General features: G+C 48.9%; 1 protein-coding gene across 1 annotated transcript in view; it reads right to left on the bottom strand.

The window, feature by feature from the left end:
• Nucleotides 1-14,335, bottom strand: part of CHMP1B (charged multivesicular body protein 1B) — a 340,861-nt gene that overhangs the window by 8,131 nt on the left and 318,395 nt on the right. The window contains exons 6-7 of the mRNA XM_069612907.1: nucleotides 5,806-5,849; nucleotides 4,453-4,525 (exon numbers count right to left, since the gene is read on the bottom strand). Coding sequence (XP_069469008.1) covers nucleotides 4,453-4,525; nucleotides 5,806-5,849 — 117 coding nt within the window. The remainder of the gene's footprint in view (nucleotides 1-4,452; nucleotides 4,526-5,805; nucleotides 5,850-14,335) is intronic.

Genomic DNA, 14,335 nt, shown 5'->3' on the forward strand with positions numbered 1-14,335 from the left:
TATAATGCTCACTTCCCGGTTTTCCAGCAACCTCCGCACTACTATCATTCTGCCTTCCGGGAGCATTGTAGACTGGATCAGCTGAAATGGTACATGCAGTGCCACCCATGTGTTAACTCCCCTTGCGTAAGCTGAGTATGTGGCTCCTGTGATGCTCCCTTTCCACTTTCTCTTGACTACCTCCAGTTTCTCCCTAGTAAGGTGGGTTTCCTGTAATAATGCTATGTCAATCCTCATCCTTCTTCGGTACATCATAACTTTATTACACTTCAAATAGCTACTGAGGCCCCTCACGTACCACTCGAAGGCTACCCGACTCCATCGATAGGCTATCCCGCCTCCCATCTCAGTTTCCCCTCCCGCCTGATGTGACACCAGATTTGGCTCGTTCCCCACCCACTTCCAACAAACGCCCCCTCACCCCCTTTCCCAACTCTAAACCACTGCACACAACCCCTTCCCTCCCCCCACCCCACCCAGCCCCAACAAGTGCCCAGCTCCATCCCTGGATCTCAGGCCCCCCCCGCGTTTGGTCCTGCCTCGGAATGCCGAGGCCAGGAACCCGGCAGGGTGTCATCGGACTACCGGTGACCTAACTAAACCTCTCGTGGGGATAGGAGGGCTGGCTCTGTAAGGCTCCCTCGCTAATATCAAAGTTTTTCGTGCTAACGGATCATGCATACATGTATAGCCCTAGTCGCACCCTCCCACAGGCTATGTCCTGTGCTATATTGAAGTCCCATTGTCTTAGGCTGTGACACCATAGGTGCCACAGACACGTTACTTATCTTCGCCTTCTCCTGTCTGGATATCCGATTCTTGGGGGCAGTTCTGCGTCTCCAACCATCCCATCTCGTCCTCTGGGGTTTCAAAAAACAAGGTTCTGCTCTTGTGGAACACCTTCCGTTTTGCCGGGTAGATCAGCATATACTTGTGGCCTGCTTAACGCAATCTTCTTTTCACAGTCCCAAAGTTCATGCGTCTGCGCTGCACCTGCAAGGTGTAATCCGGGTATGCAGTTATGTGTGCCGACCCCCTCTGTATTGTTCTGCCCTTCCGAAAGCGTTCAAGAATTTTTTCCTGATCCCAGTAGTTCAGGATCTTGGCTATCACCGGCCTAGGGGGGGTTCCCGGCGGTGGCCTCATCAGGGCCCTGTGTGCCCTTTCCACAGCAAACCCCTGGGTCAACACTCCCCCGGTTATCTCCTGCAGCAGCATAGATTCAATGTTCTCTGTGGGGTTGGATCCCTCAGTTCCTTCCGGCAATCCAACGATACGAATATTATTCCTTCGGGCGCGCCCTTCCGCCTTCTCCACCCTACTTTCCAGGTTGCCCACGCATTGTACTAGGGCATGAAGTTCCGATTTATGGGCTGCGCAGTCCGCTGTGCTCGGGGCCACCTCTTTTTCTAGGTCTCCCGTGCGTTCTGCTAATGACCCGACATCTTGCCGGAGAAGATTCACCTCCTCTTGTACTGGCCCGACTTTGAGCTCTAGTGCCGCTTTCAATTCGTTCATGGCCATTCCCAGTTTGGTCTCCCAAACCACTTTCAGATCACCAATCGCAGCAAGGATCTCCTGGTTTTTGCCCATAGTGTCTGTGCCCCCAGCGGGGGTTTTGTCTTTGCTCCTGGCCCCTTCTGCATGTTCTGGCGTATTCGTCGAGCGTGGGTTGCTTTCCCTTTGTCCTTAAGAGTTTGTTGGCCATTGTGGTGTGTCAGAGACATGTGGGCAAGCCCCACCGCTTCTGGCCCTCGGCCTTAGTAAAGTTAGACTGCCATTAGTGTCAGGGCCTGGTCAGACCATGTCGGGGGTGTCCTTAAGCTGCCTGTTCTGCTCCTGGAATGAGCTGTGTCCTCCCACATAATTATGTGGGTTTATTCAATCCGCTTGAACCCCAAGCCCCAGCCCCAATTGGTCTGGGTCCTCGGGTGCACTTCCCAGTGCCTATGGGGCCCCCCCGGGCGTATTTGCTGGCCCAGCGTGCGTCACCCATGAGCCCCAACAAATTACTGTCACTTCCCACCCAACGGTGGTATTTATGGAGCTTCTCACCAGGCACGCTTCACGAGCAGGCTGTGTTGAGGGTGACCACAAGCTCCCAGTTTAGCTCCTGAAGTGGGCTGTGTCCTCCCACGTGGTTATTTGTGTCCGCTCAAAACTGGAGCCCCAGCCCCTGTTGATCTAGGTACATGGGTGCACCCTCCAGTCCTTATGGAGCTCTCCAGGTGTGTGCGCTGCCCCTATGTGTGTCAACCGTGAGCCGCGCTAGATGGCTGCCACCCCCCCTCCAGCGGTGATGTTTGTGGGGCTTCCCGTCAGGCGCGCTTCTCTGTGCCCCCACGTTCGATTCAGACATAGGCCAGGGGATTTGCTTCTGCTAACTGCCCCTGTTACTGCTGTTCGTGGCTCCAGGTCATGTGGGGCACTTTGTAATACCTTGGTGGCCTCTGTAACCACCTACCTCCTGCAAACGCTACCCTTGTGTCACCATAAGCAGCCAGAGCGCGGGGCTTGATCGTCAACTTAGTTCTGTCTGAGCCGTACGTTGCCCGTGGGTGGGGTGTGTGCCGATTTAGGGTGAGCGGGTCCCGCGTTCCGCTTCGCACTCCTGCCCCCTGGCCGGGTTGTGTCGCCGTGGGCCCCCTTCACCGCTACACCCGCAGCAACTCCTACATATGAGGGAGTGCTCGGGCTGTCTTTGTTTCTTCGCTCTGAGGAGCGATCCGTTGTTCGGGGCGCAGGGCTCCCGTGCATCCCTAGTGAGTCTGCATCCTCCGCAAACCGCTTTTACTGCTCCTTAGGAGCGTTCGTGGAGGTTAGGTCCGGCGCTGGGTTCACCCCCAGCCGGCGCAGCTGGTCTTGCACCCGCCACGGCATTAGGGGCGGCCGTGCCCCACTGCCAGCCTCGGGGGCGGTCCGGAATGGAGGTCTATGCCACTGCAGGCGCTTTCCAGCCTCCGGGTGCCGCGCTTCAGTGCCTCAGCGGGTATCACAAGGGCAGCGGTGCTCCAGCGCTGCATCCGTCTTATTCCCCGCAGTGTCGCCGCCGACTCTGCCCTACAGGCTAGCGCCTTTGTTCGGTCTTCACGGCCGCCATTTTGGGGTCTCCACCTCAGGGCTCTTGGGCACAACGATGTCTGCAGGGCCGCATCTTTTCATAATCTAGGCTCCAGCTTCACAGGATACGTGTACGCCACCTTCATGGGCGAACACACTGAGTTTTAGGGCAAAAGCGCATGCATTTGTGCACTTCTAAGCAGGATCAGGTGCCGGATAGCGGGAGCTCTCCCAGAGCTCGACTCCTCACATGGCTCTCGTAGCCACGCCCCTTGGATAAAGATTCATGGAAAATGTTGGGCCAATGGATTAGTACCACAGGGAGGCGCTCTAATAATATTACTACCCGAACCGAGCAAGAACTCTAAAAATGCATCTTAATGTGTGCATTTCTAGGTGCAAAGAAAAATGGATTACAACATAACTGTACTAGAATTATAATACTTTTACATATCTAATATACCCCGGTACGGAATGGGAATTACCTTGTTATTGCCTAAAAAAATATTTTCACTCCCAGATCGGTAAATAAAATAACCCCACTTCAAAAATCTTATCCAGAGCACTGATTGCTCCTGAACCTGGCTTACTGCTGGCCTTTGAAGCACCACTGGACCCCTAGCCTGCTTGGTAGTGCTATTCTGACACTTAACCTGCCACCAGCCTGGCTTGCAGTCCTGCACTCTTAACAGCTTAGCAGTGGTGCCAATGTGCTTGTACCTACTTGGCAGTGATGCAATTGCTTCACCCTGTCGTACATAGAAAAGTCAATGTTTTTGGAACCTTTTCTGGGGAGAAACGCAAACGTGATTCTAGGTGTGCATTATTAAGCCCCGACACACACGGGCCTGTGTTTCTTGGCAACTACAAGTGGCAGAACTGGTGTTTTTGTACCAGGGTTGGTTGTACCCTCCATCACTTCACCCAACCCATCCCCCTCCCCAAACTCCCACCAAACGCAGCTTCCTCACTGAACCCCCACCGCTTTTCTCATACACCCTACTCTCTTCATCCAGTCCATATGGTCTCGTCTCCCCCCCTCAGTAAACCACCATGACTGCAAATGTGGCGTGTGACTGAGCAGCGTGTGTTCTCACTCTGAAATATGCGATCCTCTTCCTCTTGCTGGGGAGTACAGCCATCGAGTCCAGAAGAAGGGTAATTGGGACCGACTGGACCCCTGAAAAGGCTTATATTGCTCAAATCATATGTTCTCAGTCCAGTTTCAGTATGGAACGAAGCAGCACTGAATTGTGGAATTCTAACGTTTTAAAAGGCAGCAGCCAATGAAAGAACGATAGAACAAATAAGACCCATGCGTCTGCAGTACTGCATATGTAATGACTTTTTGTGGCCAATATGTACGAAAGAAAAGAAAATCCATGATCTTACCTGCTCTGTGGAAGCGACACTTGCACCAACAGACCCTGTCTGTCCTTGAGGTAGTTCCATATTCAGATCAAGGCTGCAGTGAGAGGGGACACACGTTATCTTCTCACGCGCAAAACATGCATGTGTACATAAAACAGGTCCATATTATGTGCATTTATATCATAACTCTACAAACTAAAAACATGCACTGAAAGTATTTTTAATTGATTACAATCAAAGGCTTCTTGCCTGTCAAGAACTAGGAGGTGGCTGGGAATAGTAAAATGTCTTGGCACACTGCATTGAGAAGGCAAAGATTGGCGGGACATGCAGTCAGATTTCTCACTCTAGCCTCCTGAGCGTGTATAATGTACCCTGGTCCAACGAAGGGGGTGCATACAACAAGCCCTGAAAGCATATTTTAAAAAGGGACTGCATTGATACTTATCAAGAAGACAAATGGGCAAATGGCTTGCAGGCCACCTGCTTCTTATGTAGCAGAGTATCACCAAAAGATTTGCGCTGTGCATCAGCTTAGAGGGTTGGAGTAATGTGCACGTTTCAGAATACGATAACGCGGATCAGGTTTAGCAGGGCAATGGCTAGGTTTCTAAGATTGCAAACTTTTGATGAGCAGCAACCATTAGGGCTCTAGACAGACCACCATTTTAGGCACAAGGAGCCATAATACAAAGGGTGTTGAAAATATATACCATATTGATACCCGCTCAATGTGGAATCCTGAATTGCCCCCAAACAGAGGTGGTCATCTCCACAGACACACATCAGCAAAGACGGTGATTGCAAGAACTTAGAACTCACATAAGTGAAGCTTCACAGATCTGGACGAAAAATCAAACCATTTTACACAAATCAGGTGCTTTCAATTGGGGTCACTCAGACTAATAAAACTAACACCTCGCCCTGAGCTGTTGCATTACCACACAGCAAGTAAGACTGTGCTCCAAATTGTGAGACTAGCGCACATTTCACTCTTATCAGGATGGCTATCTCACCTAATAAATCAGACTGTGATTTGGGGTTCAATGGGAGTACTGCTCTGGCATGGCGTTGGCACATTGCTGGATGGGAGGGTGGCACAAGAGGAGAAAATGCACATTTGCAGTAAGACGCATGCACTGTAGTGGCTGGCTGTGCCATGAAATGTGGAATTTTACTCCCTTTAAAAGACAAAACTGTTTATTTAACTGAATTAATACCGGCCTCAGAAACCTACACATCAGCCAGCCCCAAAGGTCATCTTGTAGTATTGTTCACGTGATGAATCAGTCCTTTTAATGCAAAAGAATTATGCATACCAGGAGAGTTGAGTTTATAAACTACCTTAATCCAAGAAAAACATTGCTTGCTTACCCAGCTTCATCTGCCATTTCGTGTAAAAGATTATCCACTTGACTCTAAAGGGAGAAAAACACATTTGTTTTGATTAGTTTGAAAATTTGTTGTAGATAATTGTTCGATTGAACTAAACGGAGGGATCTGCGGTCTTCAACTTCAATAATTTAACCAACATATGTTAACACCTCTATTGGTTACTTCCAAAGAGGAATTTGTTAAATTTGCATGAAAAGCAACAACTAATTCAGCATAATACAAAACCACATGTTGGTTAGATTTGTCAATATTGAATAGCAGCAACTATTACTAAAACATTAAAGACTGGCATTTGTCCTAACCTTTTCCCTGCCTTAGAGGCATATGTCCGGGTCAAGAAAAGGTGTCCCCATATGCCCAAAGTATGTTTAAAAATATCATGTCTCGAGGATGGAAATGGAAATGAGCTAAGAGGGTGTTGAGGAGGTTTTGCAAAACCTCCTCTGGTGGGGGTTTAGGATTATCAACCTGTTGGTAATAGAGAAGGTTTCCACTGAGTTATTCATCATCCTTACAATGGTAGAGAGAACGAACACACACAAAGGAAGGGCTCACACACCAGTATGCAATAAAAGAAGGTCCCATAGTAGATTATTGAAGATCTTTTTAGAATGATGTGCATCAAAACAATAGCTACAGACATGAGCAAGTACACAAAGTACAATATAAACAAGATATTTCAGAACATTTTGAAGGTGTGTCTGCAAAGCTAATTGGACTAGGTTATTAGACTGGTTGTAGGTAAAAGGTAAGTCACCAGAGTCCAGGGGGAGCAAGAGAGGAAGCCGCCTTCAGGCAGCAACAATGATGCACCCCACCAGAGGACATCCAGTCTCAGTTTGGATGACCAGAGGCCCTTGAAAGGAAGGTTGCAGAGTTGAAACCATGGTCCAGATGCAATGAATATCACAGATAATGGATCTTGGGAGGAAAACGTGCAGGCAATCCCCCAGGCACAGAAGAGGAGCCCCAATAACACTATGAGTCACAAAACCCAGCGGTTGAGGCCAAGGCTGCTGGAATGAATTGGTCGAATCCAGAAACCACTGGTGAAGAGGCTGTTAGGCAGAAACCTGTGCAGTTCCCTTGGGGACTACTGCAAAAGATTTAGGACTACAGGTGTTGGCAGTAACCCCACTTGGTAGCAGTCTGTACCACCCAGATTTACCTTGTAGCTGTGGCTGAGCAGTCAGACTTCCCTCAAGAAGAGTTAGGCAGTATGTAAAGTATACACAATAGGCACTCAGACACAATAGCACAAGCAAACACTAACCAGAGCTTTGGTATCAAGGTATATAATTATTTATTTAAAGACACACTTGTTGACACACTCCAGCACTATTATTGTAAATCACTTCCAACACAGTTACTATTAATCTATATACATCCCTTATTCCTTATCAGACAAGTCTTAGTTAACACCACTTATTTCCAGACAGAGGTGAGCGCTTAACTATAGATGGCACTCCAATAAGTTAACGAAAAAGGGAGGGAAAAAGGCAGAATGTAGGAAAATACACCACACTAATACTTAGGAACTCTTGAGCAAGGCAGGAAAGTCAAAAGTTACTTGTGAGCCAAAGTCCATAGGCCGGGCCCACTCTTGGAGAGAGCAGGGCACAAATGCACCCAAGATCACACAATGACAATAGGCTTAAAAAGTCTTGCAGGGAGTTCAGAAAGGTTTTAGTTAGGCTCAGAAAAGTTTAGCCAGGTTGTCCCAGGCTAACCCAGGTTCGAAAGCCGGGGGCTAAATCTACCCCGTACTGTCGTGACTTGCCGCGTAGTGAAGAGTAAATGAGCCTCTGTCCACAAATCACCCACAGGGCGAGAGTAAAGGAACTCCCTGTGCGAGCTTGAGGCCACAGGTGGTTTGATGATTCGCCGGATCTGATGACGCCGAGGACCCCAGAGGCTGTTAAAAGGAAGTTAGGGTTAGCACAGGCAAACACAGTACTTTGAAAGAGTGTGCAAAACTTTCTTACCTAAGTCTAGCGGGATGGGGCTAGGGTGCCTGAGGTCAGATGCGAGGGAGCGTCAAAGATCCGGGCAGCCGTGTCCCAGATGGTAGGTACCGGCTGATACCTGTAGCCCTTCCGTAGCCGAAGGGAACTTGAAACTGATCACGAAGACTATGGTCAGAAGATCAAAAGCCAGAAGGGGAAATCCGAAAGCAATCCGTTGAGCGTAGCAAAAGAGTCCAGAGTACCAATATCTGTGCAGAGTTCCGAGTGACAGTATCCGTGGAGCAAAAAAGCCAATCCGTGGTTCGTAAGCCTGAGTCCAAAATCCGATGCAGCAAACAACGTAAATCCTGAAAGCGCCAAACAGAGTTGTGAAACAGCTGTGAAGCGGTGAGCAACTCGAACTTCCCGGCTTTTACGTGCGCCGGCTCCCAGTCACGTGAGCGGAACCTTGAACACGTGATCGGGAAGCTGTTGCAGAACCAGGAAGTAACCATGATCGGGTGCTCAAGCCCGAACGCAGTCTCCACGGGAGTTGCCAATGGAAACGAGGCAACAAACCGGGCCGGCCTCTGCGCAAGGCCCGAATCCGCCGGTGATGACGACTCCCTCGCACCATAGGTGAAGGGATGGCTTGGGAAGCGGACTGTGCCCCGGGGAGTCTAGCAGTGTGTGTGGGGGTATCAGGCAGTGTGGTGCATAGTTGTGTAACTGATTTGTTGTGGATGACGCGTACAGTCGGTTGCAAGGGAAGCCAGGCGGAACACGGTACCTTATGTGGAAAGGATCCTCCAGCGGGGGCAGTTGTTCCTGGCAGCGGGTGCAAGTCGTGGCGTCGTCCAGAGGAAGAGAAGATCTCGACGTGGAGGAAAGATGGAGGTCGTTGCACTGCCAGGGAAGAAACCAGCCGCAGAGTTTTCCGGTTAAAGGTACTACCCTTTGATTAGCGGTAGTGGTAAAACATGGTATCCCGGTTGCCGGGGTGCTTGGCACGGGCAAGGCGGACATGAGATGCTCCAGGAAGCGAAAAAGGAAGCAGACTGGTTATCCCCACCAGTCGAAGGAAGAGGACTCCGGGCTGGAGATCTCCTCTGTCGTTGGGAAAAGTGGTGAGACGGTTCAGCAGGGCTCCACCGGTGGTGTTGTCGTAGCAGGTCGGCTCAGCTTCTCCCTCGTCGGATTCTTAGGTCCTGTGGCGACTTCTAAAGTTCCAGTCCCCAAAGCCCTGCTTTTATGCAGAAAACCCCCATTCACTCAGCCTAGCTGTCACTCAAACATGCTAAGTGGTGAGCCGGCCGGCTCACCACTTAGGCCAATCAGGACGGAGTGCGACTTGAGTTGCCTAGGCAACTCAGTCCAGGGTGCCTAAATCCCCCTCCACCCCTCCTAAGTACCCCAGACAGAGTGGCATCACTTTGGAGGGCTTCTGTGGAGAAGCCCACCAAAAAGTGGAACAAAGGGCTCAACTTGGGTTGGAGTCACAGAAGCGAACACAAATGCCATTTTAGAACCGAGTTCTGGCAAAAAATACCAACCGTAGAATTAATATTAAATAAATAAACCGGCGGTATGTTGGAGGCTATAGGAATTAAATAATTAAAGTTGGTAGCCTCGAACAATGGGAAATCCCATAGAGATATATTTGCGGTCGAATATAAAAAGTAGTATCCACTGGCACCAGCCAAAACTCGATCAGGGGGACGGAGACGTGCCCCCTCGACTAACAGACCCCGGGACAATCGAATTGCCCCGGCCAGTATGTCCACAATATGATGGTTTGTACTGGTTCTGTTAGGAATTTTAGAATAGTAAAGTCAATGGTGACTTTACATGCCCTGGGAGACAGTAGTCAGTCCCAGGGTATGGAGTCTATATTGGGGGGTCACTATGACACCCCTGTGTTACTGCACTGAGGGTGTCGTGTAACACACATCACAAAAACACATGAAGCCCTATGGAGCAAAAGACCCCATAGCCCATTAAACACATCTAGAGTCAAAGAAACACACTCAAAACATGCCCAAGAGTGAGTGTAAGAGTCTCACTCTTGGCAGGAGAAACAAATAAACCCCAAAAATCCAGCAAAGCTGCTGGGGGACTCACTAGGTTAGGAAATTCAGCCTAAACAGAGAATTCTCCCTAACAGAGGCGTGTGTGAAAAAGTCACCCGAGCTATTGAGGAGAGACTGGGGAACAAGGGGGGGGGGCACTTGCTCTGTGATACAACCTCGCTGGAAGTAGTGCATTAAGCATCACCCAGACCTCCCCCAAACCCCCCCTTACCTGACACAGAGTTAGAATCCAAACATGCCAGAGGACGCCCCCTCCCTTCCCCCATCAACCTCAGAGAGAAATTGTAACGCTCACCTGATTCCCGCAGAGGCGCCGGTCTTGACTGGGTGAATGCCGTATCTTCAAAGGTGATGTGTAACACACGGTTGGCTCTTTGGGCTGGACCTCTGTGCACTGTATGTCTGACTCGAAGAGTAAGATGTCTGCAGATAGAAATATGGGATTAATGAACTGGGGTTATTGGGTGCCTCTCTCCTCTTCCCTTTCTCTTCTCCTGTAGAACCCCAAAGGTTAACGCCCTCACCTTAGGTAAGTGAACGCCGAGCTCTCCATCTGCCTCGGGGCAGGGTGCCGTAACCAGTTTCTTCACTGGATAAGGGTGCAGGCCTCTTGACCTCAGAGGACTGCTGTCCGTCGTTAACTGCACGAACGGTAAGTTCTGGGCACTTTAAATGTCTTAAAAGTCTTTTGTAATGATATCTCTTGTTTTGCAGGGTTCCGGCGATGGCGGATGGCGGGCTGATGAGAGTTGAGGATCGAACCCGCGTGAGGAATAGAAGCACCTGGAAGCACGTAAGTAAGCGCTTGTAGCCTGCTTCACGATGCGCACTAACTGTCCCTTTTATCTTCCAGGTACAAGTTCGGAGCTTTAGAGAAGCTGAAGGGTGCTGGAATACCCACTGGATTCGGCGTGGGAAGGAGTAATGGCACGTGAGTAATGAAGTTGCCCAATGTCTTTAAACGCACCTTCTTTTGTCTTTCAGATGCGGTATGCAGCGCCAAAAGGCCTCCGGAGCGTGCGAAGAGCTGGTAAGGTTTTGTCTTTCAGATGCCAGAATGCAGTGCGAAGACCTCCGGAGCATGCGAAGAGTAGGTAAGCCTTTGTCTTTCAGATGCCGGAATGCAGCGCGAGGCGTTGGTGACAGCCGATGGACCAGGTAAGAGATGCGCTGCCACTGAAGACCGTAGTGCTAACCTGTTCTTTCTTTGTCTTTACAGGTGCTGCTGAAGACTGGATTCCAGGATGGTAAGCCTTTGTTCCCTAAGGCCCAGGATCAGAAGCAGAAGACACGATGAGCGTTCTGCTGCAGAGAATGCAGAATAACGCAAAGCAAGATTCATCCATCGGGTGTGGTTTAAATAGCTTCCTGTAGTGCTTAGGTGTCTCCTTCCACAGCCACGCCTAGGTAAGAAAAGAGTTCCTGCTTTCCAGAAGAGTTCCAGTGTTCTGAACCTAGGGAGTGGCTCCTGCCCCACCCAACAGGAAAAGTAGTCCCAAACAGAAGAGAATCAGGGGTTCAACTGGCAGGTAAGTAAGCAGCATGGTCTGCTGCAGGTAAGTCCACCCAAGCATTATGAGCCCGGCGCTTCCAGCGCTGGGACTGGGCATCTTTATGAGCTTGGTGCCACTGGCGCCAGGACAGGGTCCAAAAGGTCCCAATTGGGACTTGCTGGCACTCGGAACCGGGGTTATGGGTCTGCTTCCAAGGGAGTCGGGCAAGTCCTGATCTTTTGGAAGCAGAGATCATGACAGAAATGTCCACCTCATGAAAAGCCAAAGAGGATCTGACTGCCCATAGAAGAGAGCGCAGGATAGTAGTAGTGGAGAAAATCTCAGAACATGCACTCTGATGATCAGAGGATATGATATGATAGTTTATTTATATAGCACCTATACACAATGTGTTTCAAAGCGCTTCAAGGCAAGGGAGGGAAGAAGGGAAAATACAACCACATTCTTACAGGCCATGAACAGTAAGGATGTGAAATTAACTATCGTACTAGGCCTGACGACATTTCAGATAGTGCAAGAGCTAAGACATAGATAAGGAAGGGAGGGGGAGAGTGGGAAGGAAATCGAAACAGACAGGCGACTACCGTACTAGGCCTGACGACATTTCAGATAGTGCTGGAAGGGTGGTGGGGAGGAAAAAAAAACAATAATGGGAGGGTGGAGGAAACAGACGAGGTTGCTATCATATTAGGTCCAGGGACAGTTCTGATAGAGTAAGTGCATAGAAGAAAGTAAGGGGAGGAGATAGGAGAAGGGAAAGGAGGAGGAAGCAGACAAGAAGTGATTCTCCAAATATGTGGGCTAAGTAAGCCATTCTGTACGCAGAGTGAAATTTCAAGGTCAGGGCATGTCCGTTGAAAAGTGCAGTATAGACCGTGAACTGGAGCCAACAGAAAAAACGTTGAAAATGTAGAGAGTCAGGGAGTGGGCACTGGCATGTGGCGTGCAAAAGCAAGCTATTTACTACCACATGACAGACTAGAAGACATTCTCTGCAAAAATGACCCTCATGCCTGACTAACAAGATGGGCTAAGGCAAGGGCTGGGCTAGGGAAAGGGGCAAGTTGGCCAGGCTAAGACCTTAGAAAACTTCCTACAGCAGTAGTTAGGCAAGGAGGAAGGTCGGTTGGCCAACCATAAGAAGGACTAACTAATGTGTGCCATGTTAGTTGAATCATTTATTTACATAAAAATAAAACTCCTATCTAGCCCTACCACTATGAGGGAAGTTCCCTGACTGATCAAACTAAGGGTGCTCGTCAAAGTTTGAAAATCAAATAGTCCCGAGTCCAAATACTGGAGGTAGAACTAAGAAGAAAAATAACGAAAAGAAGAAGGCCAGAGCTATAATCTCGGTCTTTGGCTTCTGCGCTGCCCAATCACTTGGTTTTCTTTCCAGCAGGTTTACAAATTTCATCAATGTCTCAAAATGCTGTTCACAAAGTCCCTGCAGGTTCCATTGGTCAAAGGTTAATATCTTCCACACAGGTTCCTCTGCCTTACGAGAAAGAAAAAATGTCATACAATTTCTCCAAATTCGACTACATGCTGGACAGTTTCTCTTTCTCTACATTGCTTCTAATAATACTTTGTGGTTCTTAAACACTCCAAAGTACCCAGGCCTTCTGACAAGCTTACTTTCCCTCGGTCAGGCCTCAGCCCGCTCTGGTTTCTTGGTTCCCGCAACCCTGGTGACTCTTCCAGTCTCGACCTGTACAGTCAATTTGTTTCTCAGGACTCCTCAAATCCCACTGTACTTCTAGTAGCCTTGGTGAAACTTGATTTAAATAGGGATCTGCTCTCAGGGCTTCTCCAGGGTCGATGGCCTCAGTGTCCCTGGGCTTTGCAAAGCCCTATGGCCCTCTGATGGACTCGATTTCTCTCCACTGTGATTTATCAGGCTCCCGTAACCTTGTCGGCTCGCTCAGCCTTGATTATCAATGTTCATACCTCTCAACTGCGTTCTCTCCTCTGGAGCGGTCACTTCTGTTCAGTTGCTGATCTCATTGGCAAATGCACTTCTATTCCGGAGTTCGGGGATCCAGGCTCTCCTCTGCAGTCTGGTCTCTGCGCCGATTACTGGGCCCAAGGCCCACCACGGATTCCTTGCGGTTGCGCTACCAGGTAAGATGGTTGCTTTCCAGGCTCATGCCCAACCTTGGCTTCTCAGTCGGGCAACAGGGCAGTCTTCTGGCTGGTGATTCGCTTGTGCTACCGCTAGCTCCACGGTCTAGCATGGCTCTGCCCCTCAAGGACGTCTCCTCTACATAGATAGGAGTCATGTCTTATTTACAGTTTTGTTTGTATTTATGTATGTGATCACAAACAAAAAGGGTGTTCAGGTGAGATCCAGCCTAACCTGAAGCCAAAGAGATTAAAGAAATGTCAGTATTCAATGGATTCAAAACACAAGTAACAGACTTTTAAATTCTCAGGTAGGTGGCTAATATAAGCTGGACGGGGAGTTCCTTATCAGAATGGAAGTCCTTGTCCCCAAGAAGGGAGTCACTCCCAGTGAGGTCCCACTTACCCAGGGTATTCAATGATAATATTGCAGGAGGAAGTAAAGAATGAGTTTATAAAGATGAAAAAGTATTGCAAGAAATAAAGCATGCAAAAAATACTAACAGGAGAAAAAAATCTTGAAATAAAGAAAATAAAATGTAATGATGGGGGTGGGTTTAGGGGTAAAAAATAAATAAACAGATTTAGGTTAAAATTGGGATAAAGGGGAGGGAGAGTTTAGGAGTAGGAGAGGTAAGGGGGTTTCAGAGGGTCACCCCGAAATTAGGTAATTTTACAATGCGCACTGTAAAAGCCATTTCAATATTTTTTCCACTCTGTAATTGTACATCTGTTATTTCTACAATGAAATCACAGTGAACCTTTACAGAGACCCACAAAATGTAGGAGACTCCCCTCTCTAGAAAGAGCATGGCATGATGACCTGTTCTGTGTT

This window comes from Ambystoma mexicanum, chromosome 5p (assembly GCF_040938575.1).
Source record: "Ambystoma mexicanum isolate Mex_15411 chromosome 5p, UKY_AmexF1_1, whole genome shotgun sequence".
NCBI classification, from domain to species: Eukaryota; Metazoa; Chordata; class Amphibia; order Caudata; family Ambystomatidae; genus Ambystoma; species Ambystoma mexicanum.